The sequence below is a fragment of the Ylistrum balloti genome, unplaced genomic scaffold (assembly GCF_031769215.1).
Source record: "Ylistrum balloti isolate Yb309-2 unplaced genomic scaffold, AGI_CSIRO_Ybal_v1 Utg369696, whole genome shotgun sequence".
In the NCBI taxonomy this organism is placed as follows: domain Eukaryota; kingdom Metazoa; phylum Mollusca; class Bivalvia; order Pectinida; family Pectinidae; genus Ylistrum; species Ylistrum balloti.
The window spans coordinates 38,089-62,532 of NW_026781929.1; the positions used below are offsets into that span (position 1 = coordinate 38,089).

The window sequence follows — 24,444 nt, forward strand, 5'->3', positions numbered from 1 at the left end:
GTCGGTAGTGTGTCTGTCTTTATGTCGGTAGTGTGTCTATCATTATGTCGGTAGTGTGTCTGTCTTTATGTCGGTAGTGTGTTTATCATTATGTCGGTAGTGTGTCTATCATTTTGTCGGTGGTATGTCTGTCATTATGTCGGTTTCATATCTGTCATAATGTTAGTGGTGTGTCTGCCGTTATATCGGTGGTATGTCTGTCATTATGTCGGTGGTATGTCTGTCTTTATGTGTCGGTAGTGTGTCTATCATTATGTCGATGGTGTGTCTATCATTATGTCGGTAGTGTGTCTATCATTTTGTCGGTGGTATGTCTGTCATTATGTCGGTTTCATGTCTGTCATAATGTTAGTGGTGTGTCTGCCGTTATATCGGTGGTATGTCTGTCATTATGTCGGTGGTATGTCTGTCATTATGTCGGTGGTATGTCTGTCATTATGTCGGTAGTGTGTCTATCATTATGTCGATGGTGTGTCTATCATTATGTCGGTAGTAGGCCTGACATTGTGTCGGTGTGTGTATCTGTCATTATGTCGGGGTATGTCTATCATTATGTCGGTAGTGTGTCTGTCTTATGTCTATCATTATGTCGGTGGCATGTCTATCATTATGTCGGTGGCATGTCTATCATTATGTCGGTGGCATGTCTATCATTATGTCGGTAGTGTGTCTGTCTTTATGTCGGTAGTGTGTCTATCATTATGTCGGTAGTGTGTCTATCATTTTGTCGGTGGTATGTCTGTCATTATGTCAGTTTCATGTCTGTCATAATGTTAGTGGTGTGTCTGCCGTTATATCGGTGGTATGTCTGTCATTATGTCGGTGGTATGTCTGTCTTTATGTCGGTGGTATGTCTGTCTTTATGTCCGTGGTGTGTCTGTCTTTATGTCGGAAGTGTGTCTGTCAATAATAGAAATCCTACTTGTTTACCATGATATGTTTATAAATCAAGAAACATATCAAACTGACAAGAATAAACCACTAGATTTGATTAGAAAATACATGTTTTAATTTCCTCACGTTGATTACTTCATATCAATAATATTTAAATGAACTTGAATAAAATTAGCACACTGATGCCTACATACCAGCAAACTTGACATGAATTTTATTCTCCGTTTTGAATAGTTGAATATATTGCCTGCATTTTGGTGCAAAGTCTTTCACAGCCCAAGATCGTAAAATGGTATGCTGATCCTGAAACAATTATAAAGACATCCAGTTGATGTATAATCGTTTACTACATAAAAGTTATGTTAACAAATATAATGTAGTTTATTCACTTTGATATGAAAATGAAACATATATAACATTACACAGTAAGATATGCAACTTCAACAGCTTTATTATTATCATTGTCTAAGATAATTTGATGCTTTATAAGTGTGTGAAGTTTGAGGGAGAATCCTTTAAAGATCGAAGCCGATAGAGCGCTGACAAACGGACGGATGGACGGACGTAGAGGTTTTCCATAATCCCTCCGAATTCACAGGTTTGGGACTAATAACTAACAAAAATAACTTAACTCACAGTAGACTTTTGTGATAGGCAACGATAGGCTAAAGGGCGAAAAACAAAACAAATAAAAATAAAATATTGAAGGTATTACTAACCGCTTCGTCTCTGTTATTACAGGCAGTGGGCGTAAGGATGAAACAACCGTCAGCTTCGTGTATCCTGTAAATATAATCATTTAAATAAATTCATCAATTACAATTTAATACTCTGCATGTTATGTTTTAAAATAAACTATTACGCCATTCAACCAAATGAAATTGACATAATTAATTCATCCAGATGACTACGTTTATAAAATTCCAAAAAAAGAATGTAGGTGAATTTAATACACGAAAACACATTAGCATCAGAGTGGTGAAATTATGAACATATATACTGAACGACTTTTATTTGTATTGAATACTTATTATGAGCTCAAAAGTCTTTGTAGCAACAAGTTTTGTAGGATTTGTTCTTGTTACCAAGGAAATGGAGTGGGTTCTTAAAATTAGAGTATTCCACGGGAAAAACACGAGCCCAGGGCTCATTTTTGAGTTCCGAAAAATACCTGCATCGTTTGAGATCAATATCCTTCAAAGCTGACCCTCGCATGTATATCACACGGTGAGCCCATTTTGGGTCCTTCAATATCATCTGTAGGCTGGTGTCCCTTTCCTCAGAGCTCAGCAAAACTACAATGTGATCCTGAAATTCAAATGCATAATCGCCATGTCTATATACTAATATTATAAACCAATCTCTACTGTTATGAATGCATTACCAAACAATATATATTTTAATCATATACTCATCTACGCTTAAAGGAAATGTTACCTATCAAATTTAAGAGTGATATAAACATCTATTGTCAAAATCCGAGAATAGTTCCGATCGACCATTTTTGCTTTCTTGAATAGATAAACAGTTAAATGATTTGAGAAATATTTTCAAACACTTTTCGAGATTTCAACCTTCAAATATCTAAATCGAAGATGGTGGTCTGTCAGGCTTTTCGATTTACCAAAAACGGAATTAGCACATTAAGGGACCACGTGGAACGTATTTGAGTGTCCCCTTTGTTATCTGTACTGCAGGGATTTTTCTCAAATTTAACATGTAGGTTGCCTTGCATCATACTATTGCTTCGTTTCAAAACGTGACACAATGGTTACCTCAAACTTAGGGTATACCAGCGGTATCTACCACCTGTTATCTCGAAGATTGTACAACAGGCACACAAATGAATAACACCTTTTAATAATTAGATACAGTAGAGACAGATCATAAGTTAATTGCATACTTAAGTGGGACACAATGAAATAAACGCGCACCATACAAATGTTTTGTCTTTCTAATATCTGAATTTTAAAACCTTAATGGCAAATGAAAACAAAAAACAAAAAACCTCAAAATGATCGGAAGAAATGTCAAAATCTAGATGGAAAAGTGAACTAGCCTCATAGTTCAGTCCCCCAACGTCGATATATAATCAATTCACTCTGTTTGAAATGATAAAAAAAAAATCTGACATTTCCTGAAGCAAGGTGACGTAATACAAAGTGGTGGTCTGCATATAGAACATAAACGCCTCATGTCGATATTACCTCTAGTTTTGGATGGGCGTAAAATTCAATGAGGAAGTCCATGATACTTTCTGCTGTGAGGTTAGTAGCACAGACAACCACATGTCTATGGCCCGCCGAGTGTCGCTGACTGTATTCTCCTCCGATTTTTTTCCTCTCTTTTAATGTAGACGTAATACCTTCAACCTGATGGTAATAAATAATGAATAAATGATACAAATAAAATGATTGTGTGTCACATTTATAATGTTTATGTCTGTTTCACGGTAAGGGCTACCGTGACCGAAAGCGATGTTCCTACCAACATACAAAATGGCGACGAACGATAATTGATGACGTAATGAAACCTGTTCACGAAAATAAGGTTTCGGTTAAAATGTTTCATGAGGACTTAGCCTTTAGTGTGTTTTGAAGTAAATGTCTCCGCTTTCATCACAATACTGCCCTTCTATCAAAGAGTCTCAAAAAGTACGAATAATTTTATTTCAATTCAACATCTTCGTTGGTTACACTTTGATCAGCTCGTGACAACATGAACTTCGACCACGTGAGAGGTTAGAGAGTAATATCGTGCTAATGTAGTTTTAGTGATAATTTCAAAAACTGGGATTTTTTTCGCGTTTTCTCTTTTAAATCACATATTTGATGAAATGGATTTGTGTGTTTCATAATTTCTTTGGTCATATTGTAAAATACATTCCTTGTTTCTTCAAAAATACACAAATATATTTTTGGAATTTCAGAAATCACCTTATCTTTAGTATATTTTAATATAACTTTTCATTTTAATCTTATTGAACGTTATATAAGGTTTATATAAGATTTTATGACATCTTAGTAAAGAGTTATAGGTTTAAATGATATTTTATCACATTGTAGTAAATCGTTATTGAAGATTTGTATGAGACATTATTACATTTTGGTAAATTGTTACTGAAAGTTGATATGAGATTTTGATACAATTTGAAGGTTTATGTGAGATTAAATTATATTTCAGTAAGTCGTCATTGAAAGTTTATGCGAGATTTAATTACATTTCAGTAAGTCGTCATTGAAGGTTTATGCGAGATTTAATTACATTTCAGTAAGTCGTCATTGAAGGTTTATGTGAGATTTAATTACATTTCAGTAAGTCGTCATTGAAGGTTTATGCGAGATTTAATTACATTTCAGTAAGTCGTCATTGAAGGTTTATGCGAGATTTAATTACATTTCAGTAAGTCGTCATTGAAGGTTTATGCGAGATTTAATTACATTTCAGTAAGTCGTCATTGAAGGTTTATGCGAGATTTAATTACATTTCAGTAAGTCGTCATTGAAGGTTTATGCGAGATTTAATTACATTTCAGTAAGTCGTCATTGAAGGTTTATGCGAGATTTAATTACATTTCAGTAAGTCGTTGTTGAAGGTTTATGTGAGATTTTATTACATTTCAGTAAGTCGTTGTTGAAGGTTTATGTGAGATTTTATTACATGTCTGCCATCGAGATATCTCATTGATATAATTGGGGTTTTTTTTAGTGAAAAATAATACTTTTGCAGACTTACGCCAATGAAACGAGGGAACACAAATCATCTGATAAAAGTAACAAAGCATAAACCCCCATACAATAAACACAAAACCAGACATCCGAAAGGGCTGTTTACTTGTGACACTACCTTCAATTACGTAGTAAACTTTCATTTCCATGAAAGTCAACAAGCAATGCAACGCAAATTACCTTATCTGACATCGAACCTAACCCCAAGCAAAATGTCTTGAATGTGCAGCTAACGCGTTAGACATTTCAAAGGGATTTGTGTCATCAACAGCGACAGCTGTAGGTTGCCGACATATTTTCTGCCGCGTAGTAACTTGTCACAGGTTAGATTATCTTTGAATAGGTAACATTTTCTTTGTGAATATTAAAATAAATTGTCATGAAAATTTATTTTTGTGTTAACATACTTTTAATGAATTTTGAAAAAAAAAATTGGTTATATTTTGTCGCGTACTGGGAAGCTAGAATGATTGAGTAGTGTCTGCGAAAAGCCTAGTCAGCTTCCTCATTTTACACCTGTTTTTAACAAGCCAGTAAATTTGGTTATTTTGCACGTGGAAATGTAATAAATGCGAAAACAAAACAAACACTTCACGGAGACAACATATCATTTCCTTGTCGGGGACAACATTGTTTCGCTTACATGTCCAGTACAGCAGCATATCATTAACTTGTCGGGGGGAAACATCATATCACTTACTTGTCGTTGCCTATGGTTGGTATTTCTTACCTGCCTTGGTATAAAAGCGAATGCCAAACATATCATGAAGGTCATGAATAGCTGTCCAAGCCATGTATCCGGTGAGATGTCACCGTATCCGACCGTGCTGAAGGTCACAACTACAAAGTACATAGCCTCGAACATGGACAGTTGATGGCCATTACTTCCCCGCTGTATGTGTTGTATGCCGCATATCCTGTCATAGAAAAGAGTTTATCAATAGAAACAAATGGTACGCAATCCTATATTAATCTTATAGGATCTTTTTAACTAGTTAGTTCTCGTTGTCTGCAAAATATGTTTGGTAAAAATTGCTTAAGATCCAACCAGAAGTGTAAGGATTTTAGACATTTTAACCTGGGAAACTAAAATTAAATTCCTTCAATACATCCATACTTAGGACCAAAAACGGTACCACCGATTCCTCTATTACACATACTAATATCACGTCCGTCTAGCCCCAGGTGGTATGATCTTTCCTATACACAACTGAGTCTCCTTTACCCAAAACGACTTCAGATCAAATTTGTATAAAATTCTGTTATTTCTAAAGGAGGATGTTTTCTATTTCACCTAATGGACCCTACCCTTCCGCTTCAGAGGGGCAACTAGCGTCGTTTATACCAAACCAATTTCCATGCACCACACGAGGCTTCAGAACAAATTATGAAAGAATCATGTTTTCTCCACAGAAGAGGAGTGATTTTAATATTTGTTCTATTTACTCGACAAAAAAGAAACTCAAAATTAAATTATGCAACCAATAGCCTATGACATTTTGGGAAAATTGTACAAAATTTCGATCTGTAAAGGGACCAGTCTACTTTTTACAAAACTGTAGAAGAAAAATATGTGTGACGTCACTCGTGTCATCAGTAGTTACTCAAAGCGGGATACCCGCAAAATACAAAATGACACTTCAGGGCCTGGTGAGGGCACCTCTTGCACGAATATCTGCACGGATTCTCCTATGTATTCATTAATTCATGAGAGTATTAATTCACTGTAAGGGAATGCTGTTCCATTCTTGTGTTAATGCCGCGACGCGATCAACTAGGCGCAGTTAGTTGGGGGAGGGGGTTGACGTTTCCTAATACGCCTGTCCAGCTCATCCTTCAGATGCTCCATGAATATGATAGTCATTCCAGAGGCTGAACGTTGTTTGTTGTGAGCAAATCGCGACAGACTCTGGCAACATGTGGTCAAGCATTTTCTTTTCGGCTATGACGTCTGAAAAGTGGAAGGATATGGGGTTGGAGGATCAGGTCTCTGTATCGAACAGCATTCAGGTTTGGATCCAGGACCACTGAGGCGGATTTTAATCCATGGGGGATGGCTCTCCAAACCATTACAGTAGCCCAAACGAATCTATCGCGTTCAACCACGCATGCGTCGGCGAAACGTTCACCGCGTCTGCAATACACCCTTTTCCTTCCGTTTGAGCTATACAGACAGAACTTCACGCGCCTCCACCGACGCATCTCAAACCTCTTAGGGTCATGTCTAAGCATACAGTCAAGACGCACTTGTGGCCCGACACATGGTCGGCGCGCAATGATTCTCTCGGCACGCAAGCGGTTCCTTCCTAGAAGCCTAAGTACTAATGCGTCTGCCATGTGTACCTAAAGTATGCGACGCAGTCTCTACATCAGTCTTCAATCTGTTGCGCAAGTGTGACAATCGAATCGCCCTGTCTTGTCGCGCGGTCGTTAAACGCGGACGTCCGCTCCTGGAACGATCGGAAACTAACACAGCAGCATAGAAACGTGCATAGATGACGATTAATTGTGCACTGGGCAATGCCAAACTGCCGAACAGTTTATACAGAAACCGTTTATACAAAATTGATTTTCCTTCATCCGAAGATGATTAAGATAAACTTGAAGACAGAATAAGAGGATTCCTGCAGATCGAGAAAGATGCTTAACTAATTTGCTCCATGCCTCCTATCTGGCCCAAGGGAGCTTAGACTTACAATTTATACACATGTATACAATTGATTTTTCTTCAGCTAAAGAAAGCTTCAGAGCAAAATAGGGTGAAGCCTGTTATTTCAAGGGATGGAGAAGGTTTCTAAAAAAAAATGAAAATTTCCCTTTGTGTGTGTGTGTGTTTTGTTTTGTTTCGTTTTTTTTTTTTTTTTTTTTTGTGTCTCGCCCCTCACATTCTGGGGGCCGAGACCCACCATTTAAACAAAATTTGTTTCTCTCCCTTAAGGATGTTTCAGACTAAATTTGAAAAAAAATCTCAGTTTGTCATAACTGTGAGCGAGTTTTAGGAAAAATTGACAGACGAAAGACGATGACAATGGACGGATGACAGACGCATAAGCATAACTTTGAACCGTGAAAGATAAAAACGAAATAAGTACAAAAATCTCTAAATATTTTACCATGGCATGTTGTATATGATAAAATAATACCTGTCCAGTACGCATACTTACGTGGTAAATATGAGGCACCACAGCGTAACGAGAAGAACTAGAAGTTGTTGTGAAAGAGTCACAGATATTGTCTGAAATCTCTGTCTTGTTAGGTGGAGATCGTTCTAAAACAACACAAATTTTACAAATTAATACAATCGTAATCCAAACTCAGAATCGATGAAGCAATTGTAAAACATGAATGAAAGGCAGATTTACACGGAGGCAAGGTTAACTATGTCAGAATCTCAAATAAGAACAAATTTAAGAAAACAGAAACACATTGAGACGGGAATGGAATATTTCTAACCACTTTTTAATAAAGTCATAACTTTGATTTACTTATTTGATTTCTTCACACACAAAGTGTTTCTTACCCTTTATACATGAAATTGTTTGATATCACATATCAGATTTTATAATTGTTATTTCCCTGTGTAACATATAAATCCGCTGGAGTTGGTTAAGTTCCTTATCTAGAGGCGTCCACATCATCCATAAGTTACTTGAGCATTTTTCCTTACAAAAGACTCTATTCTTCATCGCATGAATTGAATGGCTGTCTACATGACCAGATCGACACATTTGTCCAACTTAATCATCAGTATTAAAAATATCAAGCTACAAAATACTGGAGGGTGAATCAAAACACCAATCATCGGCTCAAATCATGTCGGCTAAATTTTCTTAAATCTAGGAGCCTCCACGGTACCAATTTATCTCTATAACTCAATTCAATGTATGGTACCTACCAGTAATTTCTGGAGAGATCTTCGGACAAGCCAACAGTTGAGGAAACAAGGAATAAATATGTTGCTAAGTAACGGTGGGTACAACACCTATCGGAAAAATAATAATTCATCCAATGAGATCATTTTATCCCGCCACTTTTAATCCATAAACACGCCTTATTCATGTTTCCCAACTTAATGCCTTTGTAAATATTTCTATGGTTAAATTTTTGTATTTGTCAATTTTTCCTTCAGAGATCTTACTTTATTTCTCTGATCATGTTTAACTATGATTGAATTATCCAGAAGCCTGCACGTGTCAAAATTTACACTAATAGCAAGTGTAGTTTAAAAATAATGACAATTAAAATATCAACAGGTGAACGGAAGATTAATTTAAGCTCAAGTCAGATGAATTTTAAACTATGGCAAAATAAAAGATTAAACAATGACATATAACCCATTGTCATATGTCTATGATAGATTTATCAATATATAACTAATATAACCGCAGGGAAATAAGGTGTTGTCTTGATTAACCAAAGTTTCTGTACACAGAAATCAGTTCCTTACACTTACTAATACGTGTCACAATGGACTATGTGGGGGAATTAAAATACAGACATAATCATTCTATATTTCAGGTCATATGCTCAAGTTTTGTAAGGGACAAAATTATTTAGTCTCATCATTATTTGCTTGTATCTCAAAACCTAGAATGTGTTTTTATATAGAATACACAAATTACTAGACAGAATTGTTATTAATCTAATCAATAAGTACAGCAAACGTTGGTACAAAAATAACATTACACCAAAAATGGATAGAGAAAGTGTCCTTTTCTCAAGCCAAATTATATTAACTGAACTGTTAGTTGTATCAACCAGATGTTTATTCGGTAGGCGAAAAGTAAATGTAAAACTATTGATATACAAATGTAGTTCGCTTCAAATGCTTTCATATTGTGCCATACTATCGTCATAACTTGCGAGATATATTATAAAATAAGTCATCTTAAATTCACCAATTTTCTACAATCGAATGTCTGTGGTATGATGTATTTATCAATATTGTTTCGAGTCAGATACTTACCGTAACAAGAAAAGGCACTGTACAAATGAGATCCAGTATAAACCCATCGTGTGTAAGTTTCTGTAAACAGGTGCCCTAGCAGTAAAATTAAACAAAATTGTAGTTTTGTCTGCGTAGCAAAAACAATAGTATCTTAATTAAGTACATCTGTTTTCAAAAACAATCCTAATTTTATATCTTGAGTACAGAAGTTAAACCATATGCCCAATGCATGTGTGGAGCTGCCTTTGGTACCAACAAAATCTCGATCACACTGTGTTATCATGACAATGTGTTGTCTTCATGCATTCCAGTAAAACCATCTGCTGCATGTTGTCCATAAAAGTCAGGTACTTTTTTTAACAATCTCTTATGATCCCGACTTTCTCATTTCATTATATTGAAAGGTTGACATAATAGCGTAGGTTAGAGCGAGAAATCAAGATACGATTTTGAAGCCCGTGTTACACTGAATTACATTTTGACGTTACAATTATTGTTCAGAACATGCACATTCTCCCACATGAAAATCACAAAGATATAATTCGCTGATAATTTAAAATTCGATCATGATCTATGAGGATATGAAATATATGATAGTATATGTTACATCGTGCTGATCAATTTACTCATCTTTACGATCGTAAGTAGAGAACGTTATATTGATAAATATATGGGGAAAATTAACACACCATTACGATAGTGTGTAGAAGTTAATTGTTATATTGATAATGTTATATTGATAAATGAGAGATCAATTTACATAACTTTACTATCGTGTATAGAAAATGTTATTTTGAAAAATATTAGATTGACACACTTTTACGATAGTATATAGCAAATGTTATCTTGGTAAATAGGGAATCTGTTTACATACCTTTAAGATAGTATAAAAAGAATGTTATATTGATAAATAGGGAAAAAATTAACACAACTGTACGATCGTTTGTAGATAAAGTGATATTGGTGAATAGGGGATCAATTTACACACCTTTACGATCGTGTTAGAAAATGTTATATTGATAAATAAGGGATAATTTTACACACCTTTACGATAGTGTTTAAAGATTTTTTATGTCGGTAAGTAGAGGATCATTTTAAACACCTTTACGATAGCGTGTAGAGAATGTTATATTGATAAATAAGGGATCAATTTATACACTTTTACGATAGTGTTTAAAGGTTGTTATGTTGGTAAATAGGGGGCTTTTATACTCACCTTTGATCCGATGTATATGTCCAATAAGCCTTTCATCAACGTCATGAAGGACAGAATGACTTGAATAAGCCACAGGATGAATGAGCGACGAACCCATATCAATACATACCTGTCCATATAAAATGTAATGTGTTATAGAACATCGGTAAAACATCTTACCCAGATCGGTCAACTAGTTAAAATTAACTATAAAATGGTTTGTGATAAACAATATCATATATCACACCTAGTTAAACGTTCATGTGTAATATTTCGATGACTACATCAGATTGACTACACAAATTAGCGTTCCTTATCGAAGACTTTAGGAAATAAATTCTTAATAAATTCTTGAATAGCCAGTAGAATATCTTTTTAAGTATATATAAGACTTGTTATCACGTCGAAATAAACCAGAGATGCCACAAAAAATTAACTTTAAGTGCAACATTAGTCGGACACAGCGGTTATATCGCCAAATATCTATATTCGCCATTACATTTCACCCTTCTCTGTTTTTTCTTAGAGACAAGAACCAAATACAATAAAAATGAACAGTCAAACATACATGTTTAGTATCTTCACAAGTAACCTTTACATATATCATTAATATCTACACAGGTAACCTTTACAGTACAGCCTGCATACTTAGTATCTACACAAATCTCCTTTACAGTATAACATACATCTTTAATATCTACACAAGTAACCTTTACAGTATAACATACAATTTCAATATCTACACAAATCACATTTACAGTATAACATGTATGTTTACTATCTACACAAGTAACCTTTAAGTATAACATGCATATTTAGTATCTACACAAATCACCTTTACAGTCTATCATACATCTTTAATATCTACACAAGTAACCTTTACAGTATAACACACATCTTTATCATTTACCCAAATTACCATCACCGTCTAACATATATGTTTAGTTCCTACATATATTGTATGACATTCATGTTTAGTATCAAAGCAATTATTTTTTTCGGTATAATATACTTGTTTACACCAGTAAACAATATTGTCTCTGAAACCTACCAGTTAATGGCGTTTGATGAAAACACCATTTTGTCGTTGTCAACCGGAAGTGTGAGATTTCGATCCGCACAACTGTAGCCATAGCTAAAAAGACACAAATTTGTCAATCTAGTTAAAAGTTATGCCTTAAATGAGTCAACAAAATATGCACGATGAAGGAATCACCATATAAAATGTATTCCATTTTGAAGTCCGTTTTGTGGAAACGAGCTTATTTGTGCGTATTTCTTTATCAATTTTGTTATATTGTTGTTTTCTGTATAATGTGGGCATGGTTTCAGCATTCCACTTTTTTGTTACGTAAGAAGCACTTTTAATACTTTTGTGCTTTATACGTTCTAATAATCACAGGACATACTTCTGTTACGTAGATTTATCTACATAAGTACACATTTATTTATTAACACATGCTTAGTACAGTATATATGCTTTCATATATGCGTGCAACTGGTACTTGTCACATAAAATACGCGCGTTATAATCATAATGACAATTTATAAGTCACAAATACCGTATATATATTTGCTTTAAACGCATGACGCATGATATATCACTTCAAATAGTATCGATGGCATCCAACACGTGACTAAGACGCCATTATTGCTTTCATGAAAAAAATGACGTTGAATATAAAAAAGTTGTTCCACACTGCGCATTTCTATGCCGTCTATAACTGAGCCGCGTTAGTTTAAATCGATTTACAATCTGCATTACACACATATGTAATGAAAGTTAGCATATACATAGTGAAAAACAACAGGGTGGTTACCACATATGTCATAAAAAGTCACATACTTCGGTGTCTGAAATACTTCATAGACAGTAATATATGTACAACTATATTGTATCAATGCATTGTCTGGATGATATTGGTATGTGGCATTAACATACACTTTATCAATACAGAGATATTTACATATTCTGTCAATAAGTAAAATATTTTCCCTAATGAAGCAAGTCAATTGTTAATATTTGTTTTTTTCTTAATATTAAATTAACTATCCATGCCGGGCACTATCATGATTCGCCGTTGCGAATACATAAACACAGTCTAAAATAATTATATACCTTATATACCACTGATAGTAAACTTACCATTATCAGTAAACTTACCACTGACAGTAGACGCACTACTGACAGTAGACGCACCACTGATAGCAAATATATTTACCTTGATAGTAAAACAAGTAATAGTAAACTTACTACTGTTAAACGACTTACCACTGATAGCAGACTAGCTACTAACAGTTAACTTATCACTGACAGTTGAAAGCAAACATACTTACCATTGATAGTAAAACAAACATACAAGTAATAGTAAACTTACCACTAATGAAAGATTTACCATTGATACCAGTTTTAGCAATAACAGCGTACCACTGATTGTAAAGAAGACTTGCCACTGGTACATATCATATCACTGATAGTAAGCCTACCACTGGCAGAAATGTGAACTTACTTCTGCAAGAAAAGTAGACTTACTACTCTTATAGTACTGGTGGACAATGATATTAATGGCGGACTTATCACTAATAGTCAAGTACACTTTCCACTGTTAACACCGAAGGACTTACCAAGGATATAAAGGGTCATCTTACCATCGATAGAAAAGGTACATTTACCGCTGAAAATAATGCAGAATTACCACTGATAGTAAAGATGGACTTAACACTGATATAAAAAATTACCTTTGATCGTAGTTTTACCATCGATGTCAGACTTAGCACTATAAATAAAGTAGACGTACCACTGATAGTAATGTCGTCTTACCACTTATAATAAATGTTGACTTACAACTGAAAGTTAAGTAGACATACCACTGATCGCAAGGGTGGACCTGCCACAAACAACAGAGTACACTTACTACTGAAAATTAAAGTGAATTTACCACTCATTGTAACTTAAAAGTACCGCTGATAGTAAGTAGACTTACCGCTGATAGCAAAGGGGACATACCACTAAGAGAAAAATAGACTTATTACTGATAACAAAGGCGGACTCATCAATGATGGTAAAGAAGTGAATTTACCAATGATATAAAAGTGAAAGTAAAGTAGACTTTCTTCTGATAGTAAAGTCGACATATCAATAATAGCTAACCAGGACTTGATATTGATAGCAAGGGTGGTTCTACCACTGACAGTAAATGTGAATTTTCCACTGAAAGTAAATGAAAGCATAGATTCACTTACCAACAGTAGCAAAATTCAACTTTCTAATGATAACACATGTTAACTTATATATGAAAGTTGACTAACAACTAATAGTTAAGTAGATTAACTTCTGATCCTAAAGTAGACTAACTATTAATATTAAAGAAGACATAACACCAATAGTTAAGTGGACTCATTAATGATGCTTAAGCAGAATAACTACTGATAGTAAAGGAGACTGAATACTAAGGGTTACGTAGGCGTATTACTAATAGAAAAGTAAATTTACTACTGATAGTAAAGTTGGCTAATTACTGATATTAAAGTAGACTAACTTCTGATATTAGAGTAGACTTACTACTCTTAGTAAAATGGACTGGCTAATGATATCAAAGTAGACTTACTACTACTCTTAGAGTAGACTTACTGCTTATAGTTAAGTGGACTGGCTAATGTTATTAAAGTAGACTAACTTCTGATATTAGAGTAGACTTACTACTGTTAGTAAAGTGGACTAATTACTGATATTGAAGTAGACTTACTACTGATATCAGAGTAGACTTACTACTGCTAGTAAAGTGGGCTGACTAATGAAATTAATGACTCGCTACAGATAGTAAATTAGACAGTGTTGGCATGCCATTGATAGTTAACTAACTAATGTTATTTAAGTACACTTACGTAAACCCCATTCATAACGACGAAAATTTGCTTATATATGCAAATTTACACATGAGTAAATTTACACACATAAGTAAAAGTTAATTTGCTATGCGTTCATGAGAGATTTATGTTCCGTCAGGACATCCCCAAATTGTCATTTGAAATAAGAAGATGGACTGGTTCAGACTAGTGTATTTTCACAGAAAAAAAGGGTATCCCCTTGCTATTTGGGCATAGGACTAGCTATTGGATGTTCCCGAATCAAGAATACTAGAAGGAAAGTCCGATCCACTGAATGGTACGACAGAACCTTACCTAATGACTTTAAGGACGAAGATTGGTATGAGAATGAAAAAGGAAACATCCTTTAAATTTTGTGAAAAATTGGAAAATGCATTGGCCCCTGTACGCATACTCCCATCATAGCTCCTAAGCATTCCCATGGAGCCTACTTGAACAGGAATGGGTTTTTTTACTCCTTGATTTTGCAGGGTGTTTGCGACCACAGCTATATCTTTAGAGGAAAGTACTATTGCCAGTGGTTCTTCGTGGCGACCCAGCGTATACTTTGTAGAGTTGGCGTTTGAAGTCATACACCAGCAGATCTACTTTTACAGAAACTCAGTCTACTTTCAACTATCGTTTAAGTAGAGCACGAATGACGATTGAAAATTCGTTTGGCCGTTTGAAAGGCGCCATGTTTTCAGAATTATGTTTTTCCCGCCAAAGCACACACAACCATAACAACGCTTGAAATGATGCAATACACATGACAAAATAATTACATAACTAAATTTGCTGCGTGTTCATACGACAATATTTACACACGGGAGCAAATAATTTGCGACAACATGTATGCAAAATTTAATTTGCACCTAGTCCTTGTCCAGGTGCAAATTTACTCATCTGTGCAGAATTTGCATATGAGCAAAATGTAAGTAAATTTACATATGGGTAAAATATACTGAGGTATGCAAATCGTATGAATGGGGTTTAAGTAAAGTAGACTGACTACTAACAGTAAAGAAGGCTTTATTTCTAATAAAAAAGTAGACTTACTACTGATAGTAAAGTAGAGGAACTCCTGTTAGGTTAGTGGACTGACTAATGACATTTAAATAGACCGATCACTGATAGTAAAGAAGACTAACAAATTATATTTAAGTAATTTAAGTAAACTAACTACTGATTGCAAAGTTGACTGATAACAGATAGCAAAATAGACTAACTAATGATAATAACGTGGACATACCATACTAAAGTTCACTTACTACTTATTGTAAAGATGACTAATTACTAATAGAAAAGTAGACTTACTACTGATATTTAAGAAGACTAACTACTGATCCTTAAAGTACAATTACCACTGATAGTAAAAGTGGACGTACCAATCAAACCAACAATGAAGTGATAGGACTTTCCATTTATGACAGATGATGAATTTTTCAATGATATGAAAAATGGATTTTTCATTGATTGACACCGTGGATTTCAACGCATATTTGGACTTACCATTGATAGGACAAGTGATCATCTAATTCCACTCTAATGACATATAGTAAGCACAAGATGACCTTCAGCACCAAGTCCACTATCCGGCTTCCGAGGCCTGAAAAACCAGCGTTAAAGTTGAATGAAAGTTCACTATTTACAGTGAAGACGACCTTGTCATTCGACTTGAAATAAACAAAAGTGATCGAAAGTGTGCATGTTTTTCAACACCGACAACTGATAGCGGCCAGACAGTTTTCAGCACTTTTGTGTTCAAGAGCGTACTATAAAGTACATTTCTAGTAGTCATGTGTACCATGGTATAAAAGTGATTGAAAAATGAAGAGCGTTAGAACGAATAATGACAGAATTTGTATCGATTAACGTGGGTACTTAATGGGAAAACAAGAATTTATTTATATAAAACATTAATGTAGTCTCATCAAGAAGAATATTGTCACTATTATTTTACAAAAATATGCAAAACTTCGAAAAAATGGAAAAAGGTAAGTGTTAACGGAAAATAATGGTCTTTTTCCGAAAATTAACTTTCCATTTCACGTAGATATTACACCTGTCAAATGAAAAGCTATGTTGATAAAAACAACAGACCAGACTATTCATCAGGAGTAAGGAATTTCAAACAGACCCAATGAAAACTTTTTGTGTAACGAATGTCCGTTTTTTGCTTTAAATGAGGGACAATTGCATACCAAAATTTGAATCCGAACAGTGTTTATAAAAGTTATAAAAATTATGACATTCAAATGTGTGTCGTGTTACACTTTAGTGTATAACAGGGTACCAAACAAAATGGTACCATAATACGCTTTTAAATATGAGAGTTATGAAATGCATCATCGTACTATAGCCAGTGTATGTGAAAAGGTGTGTTATTTAGTGAGGCACATCATTTACTAACAGACTGGGAGAGATAAAATTTGCCATATTTTTGTATAGAAAAAATTATGTGAGGTGTGTAAAAAGATAGTTTGTCCTCCTTGGTTAGAAATCTTCTTTTTATAATTAACATATGTTAACATTGTACGGATTCAGCCATATGTCACCAAATCCTACATTATCTGAATCAATGTTGGCCAAGATAAAGTCGGTTCTACTACCATATCAATTGACTTGAAAAATGGTAACAATTCGAAACAATGTAATTCTCGCTATGAACAAATTTAAACCGATATTCAAACTTTGCATGTTATCTAATTAACTCCGAGGAGAAAAGGCCCACTTTACTATACACCAAATTATGTTTTGTTGACTTTAAAAAATAATTTCTGATATAAAATAATGCCAACATGGCTTAACGCCCCTGGGCAGCAATTTTTTCTTGAATATCATTATATAAATCATTGGAACGAGTTTAAAAACGGCTTTAAGCATGCTGAAAAGAGTATGTTTAAGTGACCTTTTAGACATGTACAACAACAAACGTCACGGCAACAACAAGGCTAAAAGGAAACACACATACCATAAATAATAAAAAATAAAAGTTATAAGATATGCATATGAAGTAAAAATTGTGTTTGCTTTAAGAAAAAAAAATAAAAGGAAAAGACAAATCAGCACTTTGATGAGTTTTGTCTTAAAAACCAGATAATATAAATAATATTCATAGAATTTATGATTTATGCAGGAGAAAGTTCTGTGACACCTTATGTAATTATAAAGCTTTTACCAAACAAAAATAATCTCAAATTATTTACTGGTTTATGATTTACAGAGCGCCAATAACTGAAACCAATGATAAATCATAAGGAAAATACACCTAAGCTAAAGGCGAAAAATGTATTGAAACAAAGATGTGACTTGAAAGTTAATCAGCCCGGGGTTGACATTTCCTGCGACGTTCATGACTGTGCATATACATGTAAATACACACTAGACATGTAGGCTAGTTTCAAATACATGTACACGATTAATGTAACAGGGCAAGGAACAATCAGGGTCCAAATACCACACCCATATATATATGATAATTACAGGATGAGTCAGGACTTACCACGTAATCTCTTATTTCAGCCCTAATTGTTTGTAAATCAAAGTTAATTGGTAAAGGAACAAGACATATGTCTTTATGTTAAATAATGATAAGTTATTACAAAAAAATAATTTAAAAATGATTGAAATTAAAATTTATAAATCTTTATATATCGCTGATTGCCAAAACAAATAATATTAACATAATCTACTCGACTGATTAGTTATGTTTTTAACATAATTGCCCCGTCCTTGTATGGTCTTGGCGAGGAAGTTAAACCCGATACATCAAAACTAAGCCTATCTTTATTAAACAATAGGTGTGAGAGATTCCCCATGATGAGTATCGACTTTATCTAACCTTTCATTAGATCAGTCTCGATTTTCTTCGAACCAAGATTTCACGATTAAGGCCACAGGTAGCACTGGTAAGCCCGAGAAGGATGAAACAGCTGTATGACACAGTCATCTTTTATCTTTACTGTGTCTGGCTCTAAATCTGGTTTGAAAGATCCTATCCATTTAAGTGTTCTTTGTACAGTCTTGCCTAAAAATGCTTTGCATGTGAATAATTGTGTTTCATTTGATTCCACTTGATTACATTTCAAGCTATCAATTGGATGTTACCATAGAAACTGACAATATAAACATACGTCTTGACTTACTATTTCTGAAAATCACATCCTTTTAATTTGACTAAAACTAAAATCGTTAGGAAATGTGGCATCATGTGTTTCATTAATTAAATGTCTGAAAATTATCAAGAACTATAAGAAGGGACTTATTTTTTCCAGATTATTTGCACTTGTTACTATAGTGATAGCGATTAGGATGTCACATATTGACACAACCAAATAACATTCTATGTGAATTCATAGGATTTTTTCAGTTTTGTGTATTACACATGATGTCCGGGTAAAGCCAATATACATGTAGATTATTCTTTAAATCAATGGCAATGTCAGAACATATTTAATGGAAACAAAGTTCGGTTTTACTTACGTGTTGTTGGCTTTCGTAAAAACAATCTTTTGAGACGGCCCCTAAAGGACAGTTCGTTGGTGAAATACTTCACTCGGGTAGAACTGTAAGGAGAACAATTGATATATGCATCATTATCACAACTATATAATGACACAAAATTATAAAAAAAGAAATGTTGATTTTCAAATGTTAGAATCGAACAAAATGCCGGATATCCATAACATAGGTAATATTATTCTCTGTCTAAGAGATATGAAATCAGCAAAACTGTCACATCCCTGTTTAAGTAGTTAAGTGATTCCAGCGAGTTTTCTTCCGATAAACTTATCAATTCCTCAAATATCGGCTCTTGAAAGCGGACATTTCTTTTCCCTAGTTCATTCATCGTCAGGTCTACATGAGTACGTTTAATATTCCCGAAAGCCTCGCTTCCTTCTCATTTCATCTTCTATAATATATACACATATTTCTATATATGTGTGTACACACACACACGCACAAAGACTTTCCAATTCCAGACAATCCGTATTGTGATAAAGAAGTCATTTCAGTTAGTCTACCAAGCGTCTCAATCGTTTCAGTATCTGTTATATGTAAGTGCTTTGAATTGGTGTCCTATATAGATTTATGTAGGTTTTAAAAAGGTACTTATGCGTGATTGCATCAAATGAAAGTTACACCGTGTAATAAGTATGAGTGTATCTACAGACACGCATCGCTGAACAAGCAAGTGCTATATATTTAAGTCACATTTGAGGACATAACATATATAACAGCGATATAATTTAAAGTCAGGTAATATGCAATTGCGCCGTTGCACAGCTGAATGTAGGTCAAGGCTTCAACTGTAACTAGTATTATCTGTTTTCATTCCATAAAACGTATCTGACAAATTTCTTTATCAACAATATAAACAATTATAAACAATCTTTATAGAATTTGCATGATTATTTGTTATGTCCAAGCTATGTTCTTGAGCACAATGCTCAAAAGTAAAAAAAAATCACATCGTTAAAAATGACAAAATCTTATATCGGAAGTCAAAACTTAAACTTATTCGATAAAAAATCCAGAGGGAAGGCAATAGTGATACACGTAATATAGACTAAAGCTTACTTTATTCATCTTTGAATGTTTTAAAAGAGTCTTAAGCTACAGGATTGATTTCAAATTCAAAGACACCACGAATTTTGTGGTGAATGTTACATGCTTATTTACATGCGCAACTGCTAAGCGTCCTTTATAGACCAAGTTTCTCTACAGCCGCAAATGCAATGTGAAATACCTTTATGCAATGTCAGTAATTAAGAGGTATGATGTCTTAGATACCCCTCTTTTCCTCTATCAATGCATAATGCTTCGCCAATGAACCATATTGGCAATATAGAGTACCCTTAACCACTAAGCCGATAATCGACCAGATATGCCCAATCAACGAGAATACACCTACATGTCAAAAAATTCCAAAAGAAAAAAATCAAGATGGAGATCCTTGGAAAAGTAAAATAAGACCTGGTGTTCGGGAATGATAATCGTCCTTTGCTTCATCGACGACATTTGTAAGCGTCCAACAATGGAGACTATTCAAGTAAACTTACCAAATATACTATAGCTTTAATAGTTATATCAAATCATTTTTTATATATCCCTGCCGTGATACGAATTCCTGTATATATATGATACACTAAGCAAATTATGTCGGTCATTGTTTAACGATAAAGTCATTTTACCCGAGTATATACTAATCGCTTACAGTGACAATTCTGATATACAGCTGTAAGTGTCCGAAAAATTCGCTATGTTATGGATATTTTCATGTTTTTTTGTTTTTTTTTTTTTGGTTTTTTTTTTTTTGAGGTTTTTCGTACGTTTTCATTTTCAGACAGTAGGGAGTCAAAGTATGCTACAGATTCTATAAAACCTTTATATAGCTACAAGAAACACCAGAGGGATCTTGATTCGTTTACCATTGATGTCTAGTTGAAACCTTTTCTCGTTTTTTTCCTCTCTCTCTCTCTCTTGTTCTTAACTATATGAAATTAAAAACCATCTCGTAAGTAAGAGCAATATCCCAAAATAAAGAGTATACCCAGTGTCTATGGTGAACCTACAGGTTTTTTTTTCAGTCCATCTTGTACGTTGTAGCGATTATCAAACTTTCACTGTCAAAATCGATGATGACCGTGACGCAGCCTCTTTTTTCAGTCTTAAACTTAAAGGGACCTAAGTGAATCTTCATATGATTATTGTGAAGGATCTATCGCGATCTGGAGATTATTATTATTAAGGACTGATGATAGATAGACGATGTGTGTACAACGGACAGAGGACGATTTAAACAGTTCACCATCTGATGTCATTGAACTGAAATAAAGTTGCTAACAAATAAGACTTATTAGCTTTTAAACAACAAAATCTTGGCAACAATCAAAATAATGTGTTGGTACAAGTACATATTAAATTACAGTAAGTAACTTTTTTTCTGGTTCATAAATTATAATCCACTCGTTTGTATACATTAAAACTAAGGATGGATTTGTGCATTATAATTATGACAGAATGTCTGTTTTTCTAATGACAGTCTAGATTTTCAAGGCGTTTGTACTAGGTACCGAAATCAGTTCATCGAGTAAATTATTCAAAACAGCTACATATATATAAGTTTTAATATGATAAACAGACATTTCTCCGACACCGTTTATCATTTCATTATTCGCTGGTAAAGCAGGAAATGTTGAGATTATAATTTTAATCTTAATGCAAATGCAAAACACCACAAGAAAATTCAAACTCGCAGAGAATACGACCCGGTGTTCTGGAAGAGTAAGCGTCTTCTTCTTCGTTGGAGACATCCGCCATGTAAACTTTGGTCAAACCAAGTAAGTAATGTAACGTTCTCAAATAAGAACAATATATACAAACACGGAACCAAAAAGTAAACTAATGAGCATCAAACACGTCCATCTTCATAGTGCACAAAGAAATAAATAATTTTCCAATGGGATCACCGAGCACACACCAAACACAATAATGACAGGAACTAATTAGACATCAATAACAGAATTAACACAACAACAGTAATCAAGCAGACAACAAACACAACAACGACAGGAACTAATTACATATCAGCAACAGTAATAACACAACCCCAGTAACCAAGCTGACATCAAACACAACAACGACAGGAACTAATCAGATATAAGAAACAGCAATACCAAAACACCAGTAATAGAACAGACAATAAAGACAACAATGAAGGGACCTAATTAGATATCAGCAACAGTAATAGCACAACACATGTAAAAAAGCAGACAACAGACACAACAACGACGGAAACTAATTATATATCAGAAACACCAATACCACAGAGCAGACACCAAGCACAACAAAGAAAAAGGTAATTTCCCAATGAGATCATTGAGTCATCACGCGTATCAAGCCTTATTTCTGATGTTATCGTTTCAATAATAACAAGGTAATTTGCACAACTCAAACATTACTTAAACTCAAAATTCCATGATCATTGCATAAGATAGAAGCTTCGACTTAAACTGACACAAGATAAAAGTGTTAGTATATGATATATAACCATCTATATGCGTGCACATCTTCAATTGCACAACGAGTCTCACATAATTTTGGATTACATCAAGGAATCTAGAATTTGCATTAAAACTTAAGTCTACCAATATACAAACGTTTCATGCTCAGGAGACATCATCAGTCCTCAGATGACGAGCCCGTTCAGGAAAGGAAAAACAATCCTGATATTAATCTTATGACACACGACTTATGTTTCATCTGTACGATACACAAAGTCTACCTGACCTTGAATTCATACGTTCGATCCTGAATTTTATTTCATCATATATGTATCTTAAGTACTGACATTTATTACTGTCAGACTACTTCACTATAACTTTATTTTGCCAAATAAAGTTGCCAGCTCAACAATATATATATATATATATTTATTTTCAAATGTGATTTGTCGGTTAAACACACTGCATATTCACATATAAAAACAGTTTAAAACGTAAAATATCTCTTTAAACAAAAATGATATGATGGGTATTTACTTCTCTATCTATGTTAGTAAGAGGAAGAAGATACTAGATAATATGCGTAGTCTTAATTCTTTGTTGAAAAACAAGATTATTTTTGGTGAAAATAAACAAAAGCTGACAAATCACTGTAAAGCTAAAATCGTGTTTGAATATTCCCATAAAAATATTCAGAACATGTCATCAATGAGTTATTCGTTTACGACACATGTAGTTCAGGACAACAGTCTTAATCATCTACGATAAAAGTTTTTATTTTCTTCTGTATTTGCCTGAAAGCATGAAGCAGTACAAACGTATTTACAATGCAAAACAGGCGTTGAGTCACTGCAAATGTTGTTTTCCTATCAACAACATGTTATTCAAGAGAGTATCTAAAATATCGGTATGTCTGTGGACCATTGTGAACATACCGAACAACAGGTATTGTTATAATAATGAAACGACAGGGAAAAGCCGGTGCGGGAATAACGTAGACATCTAAAACAACACCACAAGGAAAAATAATATCACAACACCAGTAACCAAGCAGACACAAAACAACGATGGGAACTAATAGACATCAGTGACAATAATAACACAATACCAGTAACCGAGTAGATATCAAACACGAACAACAAAAGAAATTCCACTAAAACCACAGAAACAGCATAAAAAATTTAACAGCAATAACGAAACCCATAACTAATATGGACAGCGAAACAAACAGGCAAAGCAATGAAGCAAACCACATAACAACAGCGAAACAAACGTGACAAACATATTGAATACTGCTAACGCAATATATGTCCCCTACCGGACCCCAAAAGCTATTACACTGTTTACTATTATTATTACAGGCTATTTATAAAGATGATGCTGTTTGGTGTTTATTTGTATAAAGAAAAAATTATGCATTAAGTTTTAGACTAATTTGAATGGCACAATGCAATAAATATGTATGACATTCAAACAATTTAATTAGTTTTATTAGTGATATGTAATAATGATGTTATGGTCGTTTCAACGTGTATGAGGTTTTGAGGGAAGGATGCAAATAATGAGCTGATGACGATTGTCTAAAACCAGTTACGCTGACCTTAACTTTGACCCAACAACTCCGACACTAAAAGTATTTTTGATGCTTTTTAACTGTGTGAAGTTTGTTGCTAATAAATCAATCAATGATCCGCTAAAGAGTTGATTAAGACTTTTCGAAAATAATAACAGTGACAATTACATTATCCAACAACACTGAATCTCAAACTCTTCAAAGATGTTTTTATACTTACTAAATGTGCG

General features: G+C 34.1%; 1 protein-coding gene across 2 annotated transcripts in view; it reads right to left on the bottom strand.

Annotated features, from left to right (window-relative positions):
* LOC132565137 (potassium channel subfamily T member 2-like) overlaps positions 1 to 24,444 on the bottom strand; it is a 61,495-nt gene that overhangs the window by 23,304 nt on the left and 13,747 nt on the right. For both annotated transcript variants that reach the window (XM_060229749.1, XM_060229748.1), the window contains exons 3-14: positions 19,118 to 19,200; positions 16,145 to 16,241; positions 11,817 to 11,900; positions 10,787 to 10,895; positions 9,589 to 9,663; positions 8,518 to 8,604; positions 7,787 to 7,890; positions 5,353 to 5,539; positions 3,102 to 3,266; positions 2,066 to 2,202; positions 1,614 to 1,677; positions 1,089 to 1,197 (exon numbers count right to left, since the gene is read on the bottom strand). In XM_060229749.1, the coding sequence (XP_060085732.1) occupies positions 1,089 to 1,197; positions 1,614 to 1,677; positions 2,066 to 2,202; positions 3,102 to 3,266; positions 5,353 to 5,539; positions 7,787 to 7,890; positions 8,518 to 8,604; positions 9,589 to 9,663; positions 10,787 to 10,895; positions 11,817 to 11,900; positions 16,145 to 16,241; positions 19,118 to 19,200 (1,301 nt within the window). The remainder of the gene's footprint in view (positions 1 to 1,088; positions 1,198 to 1,613; positions 1,678 to 2,065; positions 2,203 to 3,101; positions 3,267 to 5,352; positions 5,540 to 7,786; positions 7,891 to 8,517; positions 8,605 to 9,588; positions 9,664 to 10,786; positions 10,896 to 11,816; positions 11,901 to 16,144; positions 16,242 to 19,117; positions 19,201 to 24,444) is intronic.